The following is a 21,344-nucleotide window of genomic DNA, read 5'->3' as shown; positions in this document are numbered from 1 at the left end:
TGACACTGAAATGAGCGTTAAAGCCTCATTACTGGAGCCTCCTCTTTCACTAATTGCCCACCGCTGGGGCGCGCCAGACCTCATAATAATAATAATTATGAGAATGTGTTAGGGTACTACAACCTAAAGTTATTGGCAGGCTTGTGACCCTTTTTGGAGACGATATCTAACGTCAATATTGTACACCTTAGCAGTAAATGTACCATTATTAGCATGAACGTTAAAAATTATTAATTACTACTTATGTTTTTTAATGTTATTTATTTTATTAATTTATGTTGTTACTTTATAATTTTGTGGGATGTCCCAGCACATTATTTATAAGTAAGTACCTATTTAAGTCGAATCAAATGTCCGAAATCACTATAGCGAGGCAAAAGCTTACAAGCTTAATTGCGGACAATTTTGCTTAGCAATTACTCTCACTGAAATTTACAGTAAAGGCAAGATAGCTCATCAATCTTTTTCTCCTGAATCAGCCGGCAGGTCGGCCGATAGTACCGGAAGTGAGTAATTGCCGCGCTGCCCCGTGATAAGGGTTTAATTACTACTTCCGGTGTCATGGCGGACGTATAGGAGGGCAGAAAATCGTTGTATAGGGCGGGAAATTTGTAAAGTTTTTGTATCAATTTGTTATTTGTCATGTAACTCTGCGAAATCATTTATTTTATTTTATTGGGCTTGAAACTTAGCAAAGTAAACAACGCTTGAAGCTTTCAGGTTCAAACAAGCAGAACTCGAATATTAATAAATATAATTATATAAGAAAGGTACCAATGTATATGTCGCAGGCATCTGGTTTAATCTCATGTTTGATTGAACCGCCAGCCCGTTCATTGGATGACGCTACTCAGTTGAATGACTAAAGAACAACTCGTCAAGTGGTTGACTGTAACGTCCAACGTCTTGACTGAACGTTATTCAGCGAAGTCGTTAAATGGGATATAGTATAGCAACTTTGTAATGTCTGGTTAGGATGAACATGACCAGACAAGAGTCAACAAAAATACTATGTTACAAAGCTCATCTCACAAATTAACTAAACAATAACAATAAAACTACCTTGATATTGTTGTTCATAATTATCCAGTTTCAGCACATTTTTTTCTTTGAAACTATCCGCCGGCGGTGTAATAATAGGTAAATCCATGTTGTCACACTATTTTAACACAAATAACGCACTTTAAAGCTAATTTATTTGCAAAAAATAACAATACAAGTGCTTTTTGTGTCAGCTGTTCGCTGTTAGACGCCATATTTGTTTTATTCACCACCTGACTGATTTTAAGTCCGCTAACTAGTTGGACAACGTTCAATCAACGTTCGGCCTAGTCATACAACTGAATAGCGTCATCCAATGAACGGGCTAGCGGTTCAATCAAACAGGAGATTAAACCAGATGCCTGCGACATATACATATATATGTAAATAATAAAGTTTACTGACCACGTAACAGTCAATCCCCGTTTGCCCCTTAATTGATTGACCTTATCATCTACCAAATAAGTAAATACCTATATTTCTCTATGTAATTACAATATAATCTATATTAACTTCTATTAGATATTAAATTCCCCCGATTTCCCTTAGAATTCTCATCATAATTTTCATTTCGCAGTGCCCCTGGGGCTTCGCTTTGGCATGACATGACCCATATTCGCTGACTCCGGAGTGCTCTTGTGCTTCAAAATGTAATTATTATTTTGTTTGTGTTATTTCAAGCGTTTTCAGCGGTAAACTGTTCCGCCATTGTTTGTTTGAGGCTTTATTGTAAGGGTTTTAATGTTATTTGGGCAATAATAATAATAACGTCACATAACATACAAGTATGTAAAGTTGTAAACGTTACCGAAAGCCTTCTCATAGATACCTATACATTTTTTTTGCGGCTGATTATAAAAGCACAGGTTTTTAAATATGGAGCTTAGATAATACCCTCCAACATAAGTATTATTTTTTAAAAGGTAGTCAGGGATATAGGGTCTTCAGTTATTTTTTTTATCCAGCGTGGTGAGCTTTTTTACTTTTAACCCTAATCCTCTTCCTGTGCGGGTAGCATAAAGTAAAGAAAGCTCAGTTAATTTTTAATTAGTCTATCGCTTTTGTGGTAAATTGAAAAAGCTGCTGGGGGCGGGTCGGTTGCATTAGTTGTATTACACACATATAGTTAATTGAAATTAAGTACCTATTGAATTATTATTTGTAAGCTCAATTGTGTGTTTTTTTTTTAATTAGGGTAAGTAAGTATAAGCTTTTGTTCTTACGGTGACATCAAAGTAAAGGAAGTAGTGCTATTAATAACTTTTTCAATGCCTAAAATTCTTTGGTTTCATTTAAAGCTCCAGTTAGAGCTTTTTCTCTATAAGTAAGTAGTTAGTCAGTACATAATTATATGTCCTTTTTTGGTAAGTAAATGATGTAATTTGGTACTCATCTAAATATTATGTGCAGCCGATCGACCATCATAGCATTTTGAAAGCTTTTACAAAGAACTATTATTGATTTATATTGACGAGTAAACAATACATGTAGTACAAATAAAGTTAGGAATGCCAAAGCTCAAACATTTCTATTCTACGTTACACAATAACAATAAAAAAAAGTTTCCGTTTCACCCAGCAAAAAAGCATTATGAATAGAATAGAAAAGGGCACACGTCTCGTCGCGCAGTCTGCAGTGGGCAAAGCGCGAAGCTCTCGGGGGCGAGGCGGGGCGCGGGCCAGTCTGCACGCGAGCGCCGAGCGGAGCGGACGTGTCGCCCCCCGCCCCCCGCCCCGCAAACTTTACCGCGAGTGTCGCGAGTGAACATGCCCGCCCTCCGCGCCGTGGCGCTCCTGGCCACCACCGCGGCGCTGGCCCTGGCCTCGCCCGCGGACCCGTGCTACGAGGACGGCCGCCCCAAGCGCTGCATCCCCGACTTCGTGAACGCCGCCTTCGGAGCCCCCGTGGTGGCGTCGTCCGTGTGCGGGCGCCACGGGCCCGAGCGGCTGTGCGACCCGCCGGGCGCCGAGGCGGCCGACGCTGCGTGCCGCGTGTGCGACGCCGCGCGCTCCGACCGCCGCCACCCGCCCGCGCTGCTCACCGACCTCAACAACCCGCACGACGTCACCTGCTGGCGCTCCGCCGCGCTGCCGCCCGCCCGCTACGACTCCCCGCCCGACAACGTCTCACTGACCCTCTCCCTCGGCAAGAAGTACGAGCTCACCTACGTCAGCCTCCAGTTCTGCCCGAAAGCGGCGAGACCGGATTCGGTCGCGATTTACAAGAGTGTAGATTATGGCCTGACATGGCAGCCTTTTCAGTTTTACTCGAGCCAATGCCGGCGGGTGTACGGGCGTCCGAATAAGGCGACTGTGACTGCCGCTAACGAGCAGGAAGCGCGATGCTCCGATTCCCACAGACTGGGTGGCGAGAACCCCAGCGGAGCTAGGCTCGCCTTCAGCACGCTGGAAGGGCGTCCTAGCGCGTCCAACTTCGACGTGTCGCCCGTGCTGCAGGATTGGGTGACGGCCACGGACGTGCGCGTGGTGTTCAACCGCCTGCACATGGTGAGCGAGGGCGACGAGGCGGACGGCGCGGCGCAGGGCGCTCCGGGCACCCAGAACTACGCCGTGTCGGACTTCGCGGTCGGCGGGCGCTGCAAGTGCAACGGGCACGCGTCGCGCTGCGTGCCCATGAAGGAGGGCGAGGCGGCGGGCGCGGGCCCCCAGCAGCTGGCCTGCGACTGCCGCCACAACACCGCCGGCCGCGACTGCGAGCGCTGCAAGCCCTTCCACTTCGACCGACCCTGGGGCCGCGCCACCGCCCGGGACGCCAACGAATGCAAAGGTCTGTTTATGGCTTCGTCTCGAGATTTATGGCCCCGCCTTTTTTGTGCTCAGCAATTAGAATTAGCTAATCGGGTGTTTTATTTGCATCGTTAAATGCTTTGTTTGGTCAACGACAACCGTGTTTGTCTAGAACTCCGGCATTGCATTAATTCATTTGTCGCCATATATTTTACGTTTATTGGTTTATTTTAACTTCATTGTTAGAATGAAGTTTATTCATAATCCTCTGTTTATTTAGTAAGATAACCGCACAGACGTAAACATCTCATATCGACGGCTCAAGTATACCTGGAGACATACTATTTCTGTCTTCAAATGAAGTGGTTAGAAAAACTGACGATACGGAAAGATATCTGTGTCCACACTCGCAGAAGGGCAAAGCCCTGCCCTTATATTTTCTTAGAGATAATGTTGAGCTAACATGCTACAATAGCGATAATACGAGCGCCCACGCAGCTCTCAACTATGATTTGTGACCGAAGACCGGCATTATCATAAATTTACAAACCGTAAACTAATGGCAGCTCAAGGATTTTTTTTGGTTCTCGTTACATAACATGAGATTAGCTTTTTTGTGGATAGCTAATATTAAACTAATTACGTACAGACAAATTACTTTTCAATTTTCCGTTGGAAATATGCCGCAATAGACACCAACATGACCTTTAACTACAAAACAAACCATTGTAAAACTTCAAGCCACATAACAATTATAACAAAATTACCAGGTGGGATATAAAAGGCGTCATCCGATAGATGTGATTAGCCTCTCGGAATCTGGGATACCCAAATTAATTTGATCCAATCAGTGGTAATTGCTCACCATACTTAGATCAGGACGAGCCGTAACATAAATAAAAAAACCTTACCGGTTATAAATTGTTGGCGGTGGTACTTGAACTCCTAAAAACAGGATGCTATTAATCTTGGAGTGTCTAGAGAGAACTTTTTCACTTACCGCGCAATAAGCACCTGATTGAGCAATAATTTGCAAAGCCGCAGCCATTTGCCAGGATCCAAAGAAATCCACGTCCCACACCCACGGAGACGAATAAAATAAATCCAGCTTAACCCATCATTATTCGTTACACAAAATTTATCAATGGCCGCAGTCGCACGTTCGTTCCTCAGACGCAAGACTCGTAACCGGGTGATAAAACTTTATCACCGTTTCAAATTAAATATCAATTACAGTTCAGTACTTTGTTGGCATATATTTTATATAAAGTAGTCGTAAATTATGATGTGAAGGCAATAAATACCCTCCCAGATAAATGAGTTAACGTGAGTGTGAAGTAACTTGAAGAATATTTATAGGCTGCTGAAGGTTTGAAGAATGTTGTTGATTCAACTTTAATATTTATTGTTTTTCTGTGAGCCAATTATTTGTGGTGTGATAATTTACCAAATAACGACCATAACCACTCTCTGTGTCTTATATTTAAGTAAATAAACTTCTCTCCTCTCAGCCTATCGCACTACCAACCACTTTCTCGACACCACCAAAGGTTAACTGGTAGAGAATGCTACTAGCATTAAGTTCGCCTTTGTACAATGTTTTTATGTGCAATAAAGAATTTATAATAATAATAATAATAACCACGACGCCATATATAGTAAAGGACTAAATTATTAAAAAAAAAACACAATTATCGAAAAAACCTATACTTATACTTACAACATTATTTTTTTTACATAATTTGTTTTCTTAGTTACGAAGAAATAAAATACGATTTTGCTTTTAATCAATCATAAACATGTTATAAATGAGTTCAATTCAAACGCTAAATAGGAAATTTATACAAATTTACTGATCAAATAAACCCGTGCCACTTTTACCCTGGAATATCTCTTCGACCCCCGTTTCTCCAAATTTAACAGCGTCACTTTCCGTGAACACATAGTTTAAAATTCACCATCACAACTTGGCCTATCACACCGGCTATTTCAGAAGATAGTCAATATAAACTTTGAAATTGATGTAGGCCTCGTCTAAATGGTCGGTTATATTACAGAATCATCAAAATAACTCATTGCATCTGTATCTGTAGCCGTGATTGTGGTAGATAATTTTGTTTTATTTGATAGTTTTAGTGTTAAATCGTTGTCGTACTGTGAGTTCCTGTGATTTATTTCAATAGCCTTATTGATATAGTTTCTTTTGTGATAGAAATAAGAAGGAAGTCTTTATAGATTTGTTACTTGATACTGTTCAAAGTAGTTTAGGTCCATTCAGAGCGTCGTAAATGGAGTGGAACTCTGGGGAATTTAATCACAATGTGCTTATAATTTTAAAGATTGTGTTATATCATTTTATATCTTATATTTATACATATTTTTGTGAGGAATTAAATATAACATAACTAACACACACAATAACGTAATTTATATCTTATCTTTAATTCCCCAGACCACACATAAAGAAGTGTTTGCACATGTCTAGACAAATTCCATTATCCATCTGCATTTCCAATATCATACATTTTTACTTGGCACATAATTACTTGATTAATTTGATTTGTGAATATTATAATATGTTTAATTCCTTACAAAAAACATAAGTTTTCGAACATCCCTAGACAAATTGCATTACCCTACCCATCTGCATTTATGTTAATGGAGGACAATTCAGTAATCAAGTGTAGCCCGATGGCGGGGGCTTATGCCGAGACAATTCGCCTTCTGATTGCTAATTGTCATCAAGTCTGTTTGTCTTTTGGTAAGTTAGCTTGATTACGATGTTGACAACTGATCCTGGACACCGCGCGTGAGGAAATGCAGCTGATGTCGTCAGATAACACAAATAAAGGAGAGGCTCGATGACTGTTGACTGTGAGGGAATGTTGTCATGTTTGAAGAGTTACCTTAGCAGAGTATTTGCTGGCTTAAGTTTTATTGCTAAATCCAATTTTATGGTTTTAAAACGTACCTTTGGGAATTACGAGGATTTTTTTGGCGAGACATTGAAATCTAGTTGTCATTCTGTTTTTACAGGAGGGGTTATCAAATTTAATCCAAAGTGATAACTTTAAATCGCACTAAATATTTCATGTATGGTTTTCGTTATCTTGTGACTAGTAATAGGTACTTATGTGTAACAGCCTATGTATCCTTAACTCCGAGAGTCCTTTAGTACTCGCATACCGGCTAGATTACACAGATGTCTTACCATCTTACTAATTGTTGTTTGCTCTTGGTGTCAGTTCGTGTGCGTTTGCGTTGCGGTTACTGACCACGGGTTAATTGTTGGTTGTGTGATCAACACTGGTGACTACACTATGCCGCTTGTTAATATTGTAAACTGTCATTGTAACATTCTACCCTGGGATGGGTCAATCTAGAACATTGACAGTTAAATCTCGGCAGTTTGTGTACATTGTTACAGAAATTCAAAGAATCCCTATGTAGTTGAAAGTTACGTCACGTTACGGAATTAAGTACTTAACAATAAAATGTGGAAACAGTTTTTACCACCCCTAAACTATGACCTATTCATTCAGATTATGTTAAGATAAACTTTTTCAGAAGAATGCATAAAGCTTCCCATCGTGTGAGAAAGGAAATTCTGCAGACCACGATAGATAAAATAGTAGCAGCTCTGACACAATAGTGCTATTTAAGAGCAACCGACAAAAATATCTAGACTCAAAATAGTAAAGTGTGCACGGTACAAGCGAGTACAGTCGAGTTGACAAGTTGCCAAGAGATAGAGGCAGATAAACGAGCAACTGTAAATACACTGCTGGGCTTATCTGTACAGAGGGCGGTTTCGGGGAAAAGGGGCCGCGAAAAATGGATGCTGCCAGTTTTTGGCAATGTCCCTTCATTTAGTTTTTTGCGCTTACACAGTGATACAGCCTGTTACAACAGTCCACTTCCCAGAAAAAACATCTCTTCTAAGCTAAATTAGATGTGGCTTAAATTTTCGCCCTTTTTTGACAGATGAGCTGTGTGTGCAGTGTACATAAGTTGTAGATTAGTTAGTTGCAAATAAAATAAAATTCAAGAAAATTAAGCTTCATCGCGCTGTTATTTTATAGAATGAGGTGGTATCTATCCAACTAATAAACTCGTTAGTTTATCGTCCTCATTGATGGAACATCTTGATTCACTCCGACAACACCCGACGAAAAACGAACAACACCGAGCGGTCGTTAAAGCACCAGCTAGGTACCTATCTAGCCACCAATCTACATGGAATAAAAAGGTAGCAGTTTATGGATTTTGAAACCACATAAAATAAGACAATTTATGGCTGTATTTATTAAAATCTAGGAAGATTTCATTATGATGTTACTAACACCAAGACAAATATTGAGACATACAAAGTATCTATATCATCAATCGCTTTGAGTGATAGACCGTCTTTTGTACTTCTGTTTAAGAATAAAATCCGTAATTGTGTAATGTTTGTTGTATTTGTGTACAAATAAAAAGTATTCACTTAGTGTAAATAAAGTAAAACATAATAGGTAGAGTTAAATTCCTAATCACCACATGCGTAATTTATATTTAAGGTGCGCCCGTGCGTCCAGCAATTATGCGTGTCAAATGTACATTTTAATTGTAATTGTAATTATTATTTTATATGGGTGCTGCCTGAAATAAAGAACATTTATTTTTATTTTTATTTTTTTTTATTTTAAATCGATAAAAAGAGACCACCAGAGCAAAGATTTACGTCGTTTTCTGTCCAAGGTGCTTGAATACCGATCTACGTAGGTACTGCACTGAATAATTGAATATCCCATTGCTTTGGGACGTTGCCAAAATGTTGAAGGTACTTTTTTTCATACCTTTTCAAAGATTTACGACTAAAGACTCAAGTTTACGCTCTGACACCAAATTGCGTAATCTGTAGAGTTTCAGAGAGCTTGTACTTCAGCAATCTGAAAAATATCATTACGATTCGGCTATTCAAAACAAAACACCGAATACCTATATTCCATTTCCAAATATCCTTAAGTATTTCGTCACAGGCTGTCAAAGTGACAAACCAACAACGTGTCCTTCTATTCACGTAAAAAAAAACGAATAAACCTCATAATTTTGTGGAACTACCTTTGCCCCACTTTCACATGACAGGTGGGCGGATTTGTCATGTTTGACATAAATTGAGGGGCTTTTTACAAAAACAACGTATACTTATAATCTATAACTAAGTAGTACTACTATAATATAACTAGTTTTTCGACAAAATTAAGATGTAACTGGAATGTAATATACTATTGGGTAACGATTACAGGGATATCAATAAAAATATTTAAAAAGTTAACTTGTTTTGTATAAAAAAACTAAGTACGTACATAATAATTATTCATGATCATGATCAGTTTAGGAACTAAACATTATAGGGCCTTACCACAAAAACTTAGACAGTGTTTAACAGGTGTTTAGAGCTGTCAAACGCCTACAAAATATGTCAAATTTCGTTTTAAAAACTTGTTAAACAGTGTTTACAGTTTTTTGTGCCTGCCTGCCTCTGTGGTCTAGTGGTAGAAGCTGCGCTTCATGACCCAGAGGTCCCGGGTTCGATTCCCGGGTGGGACCATCAATTTGTGTTTCTAAATTGTGGTTCTAAGTTTGGTTAGGACATAGAAGGCTGGTCACCTGATGTCCGAAACAGTGATACGATCCATGCTGTCGGATGGGCATGTAAAGCAGTCGGTCCTGCGCCTAGCTCTCTCCAGTCGTGTCGGTCAATCCGTCCCATTGGGCTATGAGAGTGATGGAACAGAGAGTGCTCCTGTGTACTGCGCACACACTTGGGCACTATAATCTACTCCTGCGTAGATGGCTGATCTCAAATGAGATTGGCCGCCGTGGTCGAAATTCGGCTAGGAGGACATTAAAGTTTTTTGTAGTAGCACAGTTATGTTCGGTGGGGTTTGATTCAACCATAGTAAAGACGACATAAGTGATGATGTTTTATTTCCACTCAGCGATTATGGTTTAGGGTTTTGGGTTATGATTGTATCTGTCACTGCCATAAATAATACTTACATAAATGGGTTCATGGCTTTATATTAATAAGCTGTAATCATTAGGTAAGTAGGTACATATTTTTGCTAATAAAACTATATACCTCACAATAATATTTTAAATAAAATTTTCTCACATTCTACTTATTTATAATCTTGCATTCCCTTACTGTGACCTCGCCTAAATTATTTAAACGCATTATCAAAACAAACATTTGACTATTCAGTTAGCGCTATAAACACGGCTTCTAACGCTTATGCGTCTCTCTCACGCGATACGTCAATTACTTGGATAAAAGCGACTTGTGACGATATCCCAGTATTTTAGCTGACTTTTACGTTGTAACTTGATGAAACTGATGTACAGAAAACTCTGAATAAACCTTTAAATTGCTCATAGACCGCCCTTACCAAATTTTACGGCTAATTTATAATAATAGGTATTATACACAAAACCTATTTGATCAATCATTCTGCCAGATTCTAGATAATTTAATATGTTATTTGATTTAATATGGAAAACATTATAAAATTAAGCCCTTTACCCTTAACTAAGCCCTACGAACATGTTACTAGAATGGACAAATAATATTGTGAAAGTGTCCCATATGTCGATAACTCACCCATTCGCCATTCTAAAGCCTAATGACACCCAAAATAAATAGTGGCAATATAATAAGACCAATTTACTTGATCATTTACCCGCTTTATGCTTATTTAGCTCTACATAAAGCTTATTATCGATTGCCAAGTGCACAAAACTACATGACACACTCTGCAAATTTTACAAAAGCACACGGTATTTGCAATAGTACAATAGACGGCCAACTGTTAAGTTTTGGATAAAATTCTATAGAATGTTATTTATAAATAAAATTATCTTTATTTTATTTTGTTAGTTTATAATACGAATACAGCAAATACCCATCTAAGGAACCTATGAAACTTTTCATAATTGCCAACACGGAAACATTTTAAGAAAAACAACTGTTATCCGTATTCATTCGAAATAATTATGTAGGTATACTTAAAATATAAAATAATTTGTGAATTCAAAATACGGCTATATTGAGATCGACACGCAATTTAGTTCTCACGACCAAATATAGAATGAAGAAACCACGTATAGAAAATTGATGTTTAAAAATAAACTCTCAGTTCTCTTGCACTCAGAAAACTCTTCTGACTCATGTAAACATAACAAAAAAAAACCGGCCAAGTGCGAGTCGGGCTCGCGCACAAAGGGTTCCGTAGCAGCAAATATAATATTACAGTTAAATCAACCTATCTCAAAAACTATAAGAGATACTTTGATCAAACCAAAAATCGTTGAAAGAGTTAATTAGCATGCATCACCTCTATTTTTTTTAGAATTTTATACCCCGTAGTTATAAAAATAGAGGGGGGGGGACATACTTTTTACGACTTTGAGAGCTGATATCTCAAAAACCGTTCACTTTAAGAAAAATGTTTTTTAGAAAACTTTATATCATTTTAAAAGACCTTTCCATTGATACCCCACACGGGTATGTATATCGAAAAAAAAAATTTCATCCCTCAGTTACATGTATTATTGGGGGGCCCCACCCCCAATTCTTTTTTTTACTATTTAGTGTCATATTTTTGTAGCGGTTCATACAACACATATTCCCATCAAATTTCATCACTGTAGTACTTATAGTTTCCGAGTAAATCGGCTGTGACAGACGGACAGACGGACAGACGGACATGACGAAACTATAAGGGTTCCGTTTTTGCCATTTTGGCTACGGAACCCTAAAAACTGCCTTCCTCATTCATTCTTTTAAACAAAAGTAATAATGTTGTTTGTTTTAAAAAAACTAGTTAAATTTTGTACTAATTAAAGTTTTGTGCATTTTCCGAAGGTACGTGTTTCCTACTGTATGAAAATTCTATACGAAATATTATTCGGGAAAAATATTTCTATTTGTATTCTTATGTATTATAAGGGAAATTGGCTTTGCTTGCATATTTCATGAATATTAAATATAGCAAGGTACATTTCACTACCCACATTAATCCACAAACATATTTTGTGGCTGCATGAACGAAATATCCGTTAATAAGGGATCAACTGTATGGCTCAGCACCGAATTTCACACATATTCCCTTAAAACCCACCCTTTTGTGTATGAATAGGACTAATTATGCCATTTATTTATTGTATCACTTTCTTTGTGTACAGGGCCTGGGGTTTATTGGCAATCATTTGTGCAGTGTTTTTGTACGAATTTGCTACTTTTGTAAATGGTTCTGAAATCATCATTAATGCAAATGAATTACAGTTCATTTTCCTACTAGATATTGTAGGTAAGTTGGTAGAGCCATACGTTAGTTTGTGGAGCAAATTAAGCTTTATTACAATAGGGTGTAGGGGTATCAGGATGTGGTATTATGACAATTGCAAGGGCGAGGGTGTGCGTTGCCATTATGTCGGAGGCTGACGGGCGTGAAAGAATGCCAGTTGACTGTCCGGTGTAGGGCTTACCTTTATTACCTTTTATAGAGCGCAGAGGGTTCGCCCTCACCTCAAGTAATACTAACTTATAAATATATGTATATGTAAATAGTTAGTAAAAAAATATGGAAGCTTTGCATACTATAACGGTAGATATTTCTACATTAACGCGCCCCGACGAAGGCAGAAGAAAAATTAAAACCCCAATAAAAGGTGATTCAGAAAAGTTGTCTTTATTAACATAGGGATATTTTTTTGTGTATTAACGTTACTTTATACCTGACCTATCTTATTATTCTCATTGTTTGTGCTGAAATGTATAGAAAGTCAGATAATTTATCAGCAGTAGCTGACTGCGTAGGATGCATGCGACATGCCTGTCTAATTAATCAATCCTTTTAGATTGCATGTTTATTTTCTCTAAACAGTAATCCAATTACGAAACAACTAGATAAAAGGGCTTCTTCCCTGTTTCAAAACTCCGCAGGGCTACTCTATCATGACAAAAACGAACGCTTGACAGCTGTCATGCTATCGGTACCTTTAATGCGACGAGATAGAGTCGTGGTAACAGCAATACCCCCTAGAGTGCCCCCCCTAGGCTAGGATGAGGGCGTTCATCATTCAAGCAACTATCGCGTAAAATGAAGATAATAATTGTATCACGAGATTCACAAGCCTTTAAACCGTCGTTAATCCTACTGACGTTAATTTATTTAATAAATCAGATTCGGACGATGCTAGAGCTATTAGTCAAACAGGGTTGTCTTGTGTAGTCGGCCCATCCCGACCTCAACATTTGTCCCCGTTAACAAAAGATCCTCTGTTGCTAGTTTTGTGAATGGTTATTCAGTTTTGTTCTCGTGCCATTTTTAATTGAGATGTGGGCATTATACGTACATTGAATACCGAATAGAATTTTTGATAAGCAAAAATATTTACAAACTTTTTAATAATAGGTACTGTTTATGAATAACATCTCACTCGATATTAATTTAAATAATTATCGTAGAAACTCATACGTTGTATAGATATCAACCGTTTTAGTAAGTTTTTAGCTAATAAAGGGAAAGTTTGTGTCGGTGTTCTACGAAATAATGAATTTAGTAAAACCTACCTATATAATTTGTTTACTCCAGGTTTAGTACCTGCATAAACAATGCAAGTAGCTAACAAGCTAGTTCTAGTGAGTAATGTAAGTAGGTGCTAACAAATGAATAACGGTTATTTAAAACAACAAAAGGAGAAAGAATTACTTTTGTGCTGCCACTGACTAAGTATTGCTAATAGATTACTTTGTTTTACCTGGCTATTTCCATTGTAAAGAAGATAAGTAAGTATGGTAGGGTTACCACCATCAAACATTCCCCACATCCATAAGCATTTAGGTATTCCTTGATATAAAAGCCAACCGCCCGCTCTCCACAAAACCTAAAGTAGAGAAAAACCCGAAACAAAACATTTTATTCCATGAAAAATATTGAAAATACAGTCTTACGAGTGTTAATCCATTTCGGGATCGCACCACCCGTCTCCGGATCCGGGATTTCAAAATGGCGTCCAATACAAATGGCGCTCCAATGACGATGACGGATGGCCCGTCCGACGTTGAACAACGTTTGTGTAACGTTGCCATGTTGATGGACAACGGCTCTAATATCCTCGGCCATTGCTGGATTCAGGTTCGCAATAGGTTAATTCGTTATTGATACTGATAGTGATGATGATTAATATCGTTGTTCTTTAAAATTGGAATACTTAGGTATACTTATTTGTGTAATAATGACCGGTGGTCCTTATTAATAATGACCAGTTGATCACGATTCCCGTAACATACAATAGAATAGAATAGAATATTGCTTTATTGAACACCAAATAAATCAGACAAAAAAACATACTTATATACTAGAACTAATGTACAATAGGCGGCCTTATCGCTGAGAGCGATCTCTTACAGGCAACCTTATATATTGCGGAAACAAAGTGACAAATTACATAGGTAAGGCTGGATGTGGAAGGCTGAAGACAAAATGCTCCTTAGAAGAGGTGTAATTCATCGTTTTTGATACCTGCTTTGCCCGTCTGGTAATATTTAAATAAGTCCTCGTCTATTATTAGTAACAAGCGCGAAGAAATAAATATCCCCTTGAGACTCTACGCTTGAGTTTCAATCCTGAAAGAGCCTTTGAGTAGAATATAAAGGTACTTGCTAGTTGCTGCCTCCACATTTAGTACTTGTATATCATCCTCGTTAACAGAACTGAAGAGGGGAAAACACAGAAACTGAGGAACATTCACAGTTTTCTAAATATAATAGGATAGTTTTCAATATAAATTATATGTAGTTTGCACTTTTAGAGAAGGAAAAAACAGAAAAAAGGGGATAACACTTCAATAATTAGTCTAAATACATGGAAGTAATAAGTACTTACGTTAGTAGTAGGAGATAAGTGTTATCTGTAGAATGAAGTTGTTGCTGTCACTGTCTAATACAAACATTCAGGATGTGACAGCAACAATTTTATTCCTCAGATAGCACTTATCTGACTATTGAAAAATCTGCCCTAAATATAACTTTAATAAAAAAAAATGTGAATCATATTTTATTTTTATTTTACAAAGCAGACCAAAATTAAAATGTAAGTATAAATCTAGCCTATTATTAACACAATTTTACATAGTTTTCAAACCCGCTGTAAAAGGTTGTGCAAATCATGTTTGTGCAATTTGTGAGGTAATTCTACTTTATTGGTTTTATGGGACAGTTTAAAATGTGTTATAAATGTTATAATGGCCGCACTCTCGCCGTTGCTGATGTATGGGTATTGCTGTAGGTCCGCTAAAATATTTAATAGGTGATTTAATTACAGCCTTAGTGTCCCTGTGTAAGTAACTATAAATGAAATGCTCTGGGAAGGTAGGTTGCACTTCTTAACGAGAAAAAGGTATGTTAGTATGGCCTACCACGTGTCATAATCATGATTACTTTTAAGTTTTTAACCATGATTTGCTCTTAATTCATACAGAAGCCTTTGGTGTCACGAAACATTTGGTTAACGGGAAGGACCGGTTTGTTTTTTATTTAATTAGTTCGCCCCGTTTTTTAATCCTTCCCTCCTGTAAGGCCGTCATCATCAGTCAGCAGCCCCCGCCCGCCCCGCACGCACGCCTCGCACGGATTATCAGTACACCATAAAGCTGCTCGGAAGCCGACCGACAAACAAACTTCCCCTTAAACACACACCTACTCACGACTACGAACCTTATTCCTCACATAATTAGATTAAACTTTCCTTACAAGCAACGCACGGATTCTGAGTTGGAATATTTACTAAAATTGGGGTGGGACTTTCAGTAGGACTTTATGCGGTTGAGGTAAGGAGGTTATTGCTTCGGTAAAAGTTGTTGGTGTAGTAAAATAAATAGATTGAGTACGTGAGCGCGTGCTCTCGCATAATGTCGGCCAAATAGAGGCGATGATTTGTAGAATCATTGTCGTGAAGGCAATTTAACCCTTATGTTGAGAAGTCATAAAGAAGAATTCATAGTGAGTATGGCGATCTTCAGCTGTTTATTTAAATCTACATAGGTACATATAAAACATGATTTTACAACAACTATTGAATGGTGAAGGCAAGGAATCCGATATATTGTACTTGTTTCATTCATTTAATGATTCTTACAATGGTTTAATAAATAAAAGAACATTAAAATACATTTTGTATGTGGGTAAAACATACGTTTTAACGCATCAAACGCAATAAATTATAATCAGCTAATTACTTGTAACCAGCGTAAAATTTATGATTATTTTGTTGTTGTTTTAATTTAAGTGATCGTAAATAATTTCGTTTCTCTTCGCCAGTCACGTTTGTGTGAAAACTTGTTTAACCTTAAGTTACTGCTTTATTTTAAATTTAAATATTTTACAATATACCTAAGGCCGCTCTATAATTAAGCAGGTAGGTAATGCCATTTATTTATACTTTTATCCTAAGGCTATATTGCGCATCTTGCATATAGTTTAAGTTTTTGAAGATCATAAAGGAATTATTCATGGTATAGTTATAAAATCTCCAACTTAAATTAATGCCATCGTAATTTTATTTTTTATCTTGATAAAGCTTTCGTAGGCTTTTCAGTTTATAAAATAATGTTGAACGCACCTTGGAAATTGGTTCGTCGGTAGCTTGTAAGGTACAATTTAGCATGTCATGTACAATTTTGTATTATTTTGTAATCGATTCGATAGATGAATTTAATACACATTAAATCACGTCAAAATTTTCACAGCGCTCGCTGATTCATAGAGTTAAATGATTCTCTCCTCCGCTGTATTTGATGCATTTTCGCAGAACTCAAAAATTATAAATATGAAATACTAACAGAAGCTTAATTAAACACGACTAAAAAGCAAATTGTGTTAAAATATGGCGTCCATTAAGATAATCTGCACAGAGGATGTGACGACATAATTTATTCGTCCGTACTCACTTCCGGTTTGGAAAATTTATGAACAGCTTTCATGTGATGAGTGCGGAAAGAAAATTCTGTGAAAATGCACATTTACTGTTGAACTGTGTGGTCTCTACCTAATACCAAGGATGGCGTTCACCGATGTAATCAACTTTGATGTAAAGTTCAATAATCTACGCAACTTGACCAATTTTCCAGAGATATTTGATACTAAACTGACAAGTGCAAAATGTCAAGTTGTGAATTAATATACGAATTTGAACTTATCAATTTAGTACTTATTTGAGATGGAATAAGCTTTAGGCATGTAGGCTAGGACTAGCTACCTAAGATACAAATTGGCGTTCTTCGTACGCAGACATTTACTATATTTGTCTCTTAGTTGCTATTGACAATATTGTGTGGCCATTTTTGGTCAAGTTACGTGTATCGCAGTATACTTATATGTTTTATGATGTCATCTGTGGTGGTTCACGGCGGTTGGCAGTACTTACCGAGGGATTATAAATATAAAGGTGCCATTTGGCGGCGGACTACATGAGGTACCAGCAGACGACGACGGCGACGTGTGCGCTTCACTAGTGGCTTCTTTGTATTTCTAGCGACGTCGAGAGACATTTCCGCTGTATGCCAAATGTCTCCCATAGATATACATTATACAGTTCCCCAAAATTGATAATGCGCATAGAAATCTTCGCCATTGTTCGGCAACGGTCGTATTTCCGAGCGCCAGAAAACTATATGTATTTAGAGTGGTTAAGTGCATATTCTTCATGCATTTTTTTTTAGATTTATGTGTTTGGTGCTAAAAGAGATATTGATTTATCAGTAACGAAATTTGAGTCGATAATTCATAATATTTTCATAATATTAAAATTTACTTCGAAAATGTTACAGTACTTTTCAAATGTCTTGCTCAAGCTGGTGTTAATATGGATGAAATAAGGTTTGAATAACACAAGGTTTATGTTAGAAGAAGAAATATGGATTAAAAACACAGGTTTACATAAAATCTCAGTTCAAAAGTATTTACAGCGCTGATCATTCACAATAATATTACAATTACAAACTTGGTCTTTTGGGTGTGGCTTTATTGGTTAAGTCTATGAATGTGACGTATATTTTATTCTTAAATGTGCCTCATAATATGGCGTCGTCAAAAATAATTAAAGTTGAAATTAAATTCACATTTGAAAAAAATAACAAGAACGATGTGTAATTGCAGCTCTTCACAATTCCACAAAAGTAATACTGATCTTGACCTTGAGATCTTTGACAGCCACCGACCGCCCAAATTGTTTTTGATTATGTGTCACATGATATTGACTACTATTTCTTTCGAACAAGGATCAAAATGCGAGTGGCTCTTACGATTCAATGATTCGGGTGTTTCCGGGAATACGACAGTTTGCGAAGATTTGCATGCGCATTATTAATATGGGAGAACTGTACATAGATTGTGACACGTTGCCTGCTACCAATTTGCACCTTAACCGGTGGTCCATTGTACCTCGATTCAGTTTACGTTCACCCGCCAGGCAGTTCCCGGTCGTTTGTTACGACTTGAATCCTAAGTTTTGTAAACATCCTTACTTCCTCATCTGTATCCATGCTAAATATAAGGTTATGAATGCAAAATCTTTTTGGAACACACATTGAAAGCCAAACAGGACTCTCATGAAGGAAACCTCATTGAGTAAATCCACAAGTACCTTACTAAAAAGAATATTTAATATTTGACAATAAGTAAGGTTACCTAGCCACTATTAATTTGTAATGTATCTGAATATTCACTGGACATGTAGTTAACGGCGCGAGCTCGATGCATCACCATTACCCGCTCCTTACAAGGCAATTTACATGTTATCGACAAATCTGCGATTCGGTATCGAATACTCATAAATATTAACTCGGTAGTTGCTGAGTGCATGGTACTAAGCATTTCGGTAGAGTCGGGCCATGCTACAGTTGCAACAGAATCAAGTGGCTAATGCCTATTAGATAAGAAAAAAGTTTATTATGCAATAATTATTATTTTTCTAATTTCTGATACGTGGTACGTAATCTTCATAAACATTATTAATCTCCATGACAACTTTTTTATGAATGCCATAATTTATTTAACGATTCGTATTTTGCACAACTGACAATCACACCCATTTTTGGTATAACTACATCTACAATAGTTCCCTTGTTGTTGTTGGCCATTCCGTTTTGTGATTGGCTGAAACTATTACTCAAGCTTATAAACCTCTTCTAGGGTACACTCCTCTCTAGTCTGTAAATCCGCGATTAGATACCCAGAAGCAACACCTATTTATTAATCTAAGTGTAATCGTGCAGCATCATTACTTCTCCGATACCTCTTTCCCATCACTATCGCTGTACATACCCCATCACTATCACACACGTCGAGTTAGTTATGTAAATGAGTTGTTTGCTCAATCTCTGATGGTTGTCCGCGGAGTGAGCCGCTGATAGCTCGTATTAGCTCAGAATGTATCTGCATAATGCAGATCGAATGACCTGTAGATTGGAAGTAATGGTTGATGATGTTGTGACGTGACCCGTTTTTCATATTATAAAATCATCCGACCCTTCACGTCCCCACTGCTGGGGCACGGGTCTCCTTCCATTGAAGGAAGGGTTTAGGCCTAGTCCACCACGCTGGCCTAGTGCGGGTTGGTGGACCCCAACACAAGCAAGCTTGTGCTGAGAGAGTTGTCGGGTAAGTGGGCAACCCGACTATCAGATGTTTTCAAGCTGCCCGAAGGCCTCTGACTAGACTTAACGACAAACATATTACAAAATAATATGTATAAAATATATTATAATATTTAAGGTAATTGCAGAGTAACTATTAAGTTACAATTCTCTACTATTTATACAGGCTTAAGGACTTAGGCGGTTCTCACACAGCCCCGCACGCGTGTTGCACGCATGGACGTAAATGCGTTTTCTGTGTGTTGGGCTGTGCGAGATTTCTATACTAACAGAGATACTTACAAGCAATGTTCAGACACGTATTCGGACAACACGCATCGTCATGCGGGGCAGTGTGAGAACGCGAGAAATTCCCAGTGTTTCCGTTGGCAGCATGACTTGTAGGCAACTAGGGTACCTGCTAGAATGTCTAACATAATATATCCTCAAGTGTAACCGCCTCCACTTTATCTGTGATGTCCGCATTAGTACCGCGAATTTACTCTAAAAGGAGTTTAGAGATAAAAGCGCTTGCTCACTAGTTCTTAGTTCTTTCTCTTCTGACGTAGCAAGCATTCGTAGTGCGGCGTAGCTGCTAGGAAATAGGTTTTTTGCAAATTTAAAAAGTCTTCTCAGGTTTGTTTGCATGACTTATTGGCGTTAATAATGAATTATAAATTATGCACAGATGTTCTTTTTTACCAACTTACCAATAGATGTTGAGACTTCACGTTTATTAAATTTGACTTAAAAAAATCATGGTAACGAATAAATACCATGTGACAAACCCTAGTCCAGATCACCGACACGATAAATAAACCAATAATTACTTAACTGTGAAAAACCTATATAGGTATTTGCCAACCTTTTTGCCAACTGAGTCGGATCCGATTATTAATCTTTATTTATTTATCCACACTAATACTTACACCCCAACTTCGCTAACTTTAATGCAGACATAACAATAAACTCAACCAAAAATTGTTCCGTCAGGCCTTTCCGGTAATAAAAACAAAGCCGTAAACAGTAGCATCACGGATGTGCAGGCTCCACTATACCCCGCCCACTCAGAGGGGTTACTCCACACTGGCGAAAAACTAATGAACGAGAGCTTTCGTTCAATTGGCACGTTTAATACAACGAGATAGAGTCGTGGCTCGAGCAGCAGCGCTCCGAAACTTTTGGGGCTTACCACAAAAACTTAGACAGTATTTAAAAGATGTTTAGCGCTGTCAAACGCCTACAAAATCTATCAATTAACCATTCAATCACTATAGAGCTTCCACTATGTTATTGTATTTTTGACGTTTCCTTATGTCTGGTAAGTAATAATGGACAGAGTATAGGTAGATAAACAGTGTTTAAAGGTTTTTGTGTTAGTACAGTTAGTTTTTCGTCATATAGAGTGACCCCCAGCGTCGCAGCGCTGCGCGGCCGATGCTATCAGACACCCGTATACGGCGACCGTGCGACTGTCAGCGCTTTAGCAGCTATTTACAGCTGCCAGTGTGTGCCGCGCATACTACCAACATTAGACGCCGGGATATGGTAGATCGTTTTGCTACCGGTATGTAATCTAATGCAAAGCTGGGGATAGTGGAGCTTTTAATAAGTTTAGTCGGACGGAAGGTTGTGTTCTGCTAATCGAAAGCTTTGATAATTGTTTATTTAGTCTCGCAATTTACGTCCCTACGTAATTCTTGTCACCATTTAAAAGTTAATCCCTGGAGGGACAGGAGAGGGGACCATCCCTGTAATTAATTTATTTGCATTTTCCAAATATCTTGTTATTAGAAATAAGTATAAACTTCAACATAGATAGGTAACATACAAATTCATTAATTTTATTTAATAAAACAATACGATTTATGTATG

The 21,344-nt window shown here is 37.8% G+C and overlaps 1 protein-coding gene across 2 annotated transcripts in view; it reads left to right on the top strand.

Annotated features, from left to right (window-relative positions):
* Nucleotides 1-2,455: 2,455 nt before the first annotated feature.
* Nucleotides 2,456-21,344, top strand: part of LOC105385320 (netrin-B) — a 134,154-nt gene continuing 115,265 nt past the window's right edge. Inside the window, exon 1 of one of the 2 annotated variants that reach the window (XM_048631603.1) lies at nucleotides 2,456-3,828. In XM_048631603.1, coding sequence (XP_048487560.1) covers nucleotides 2,808-3,828 — 1,021 coding nt within the window. In that variant the 5' untranslated portion in view covers nucleotides 2,456-2,807. The remainder of the gene's footprint in view (nucleotides 3,829-21,344) is intronic. The other variant, XM_048631602.1, reaches the window with a different exon arrangement.

Source organism: Plutella xylostella, chromosome 29 (assembly GCF_932276165.1).
Source record: "Plutella xylostella chromosome 29, ilPluXylo3.1, whole genome shotgun sequence".
NCBI lineage: Eukaryota > Metazoa > Arthropoda > Insecta > Lepidoptera > Plutellidae > Plutella > Plutella xylostella.
This window is presented reverse-complemented; position numbering and strand designations above follow the sequence as displayed.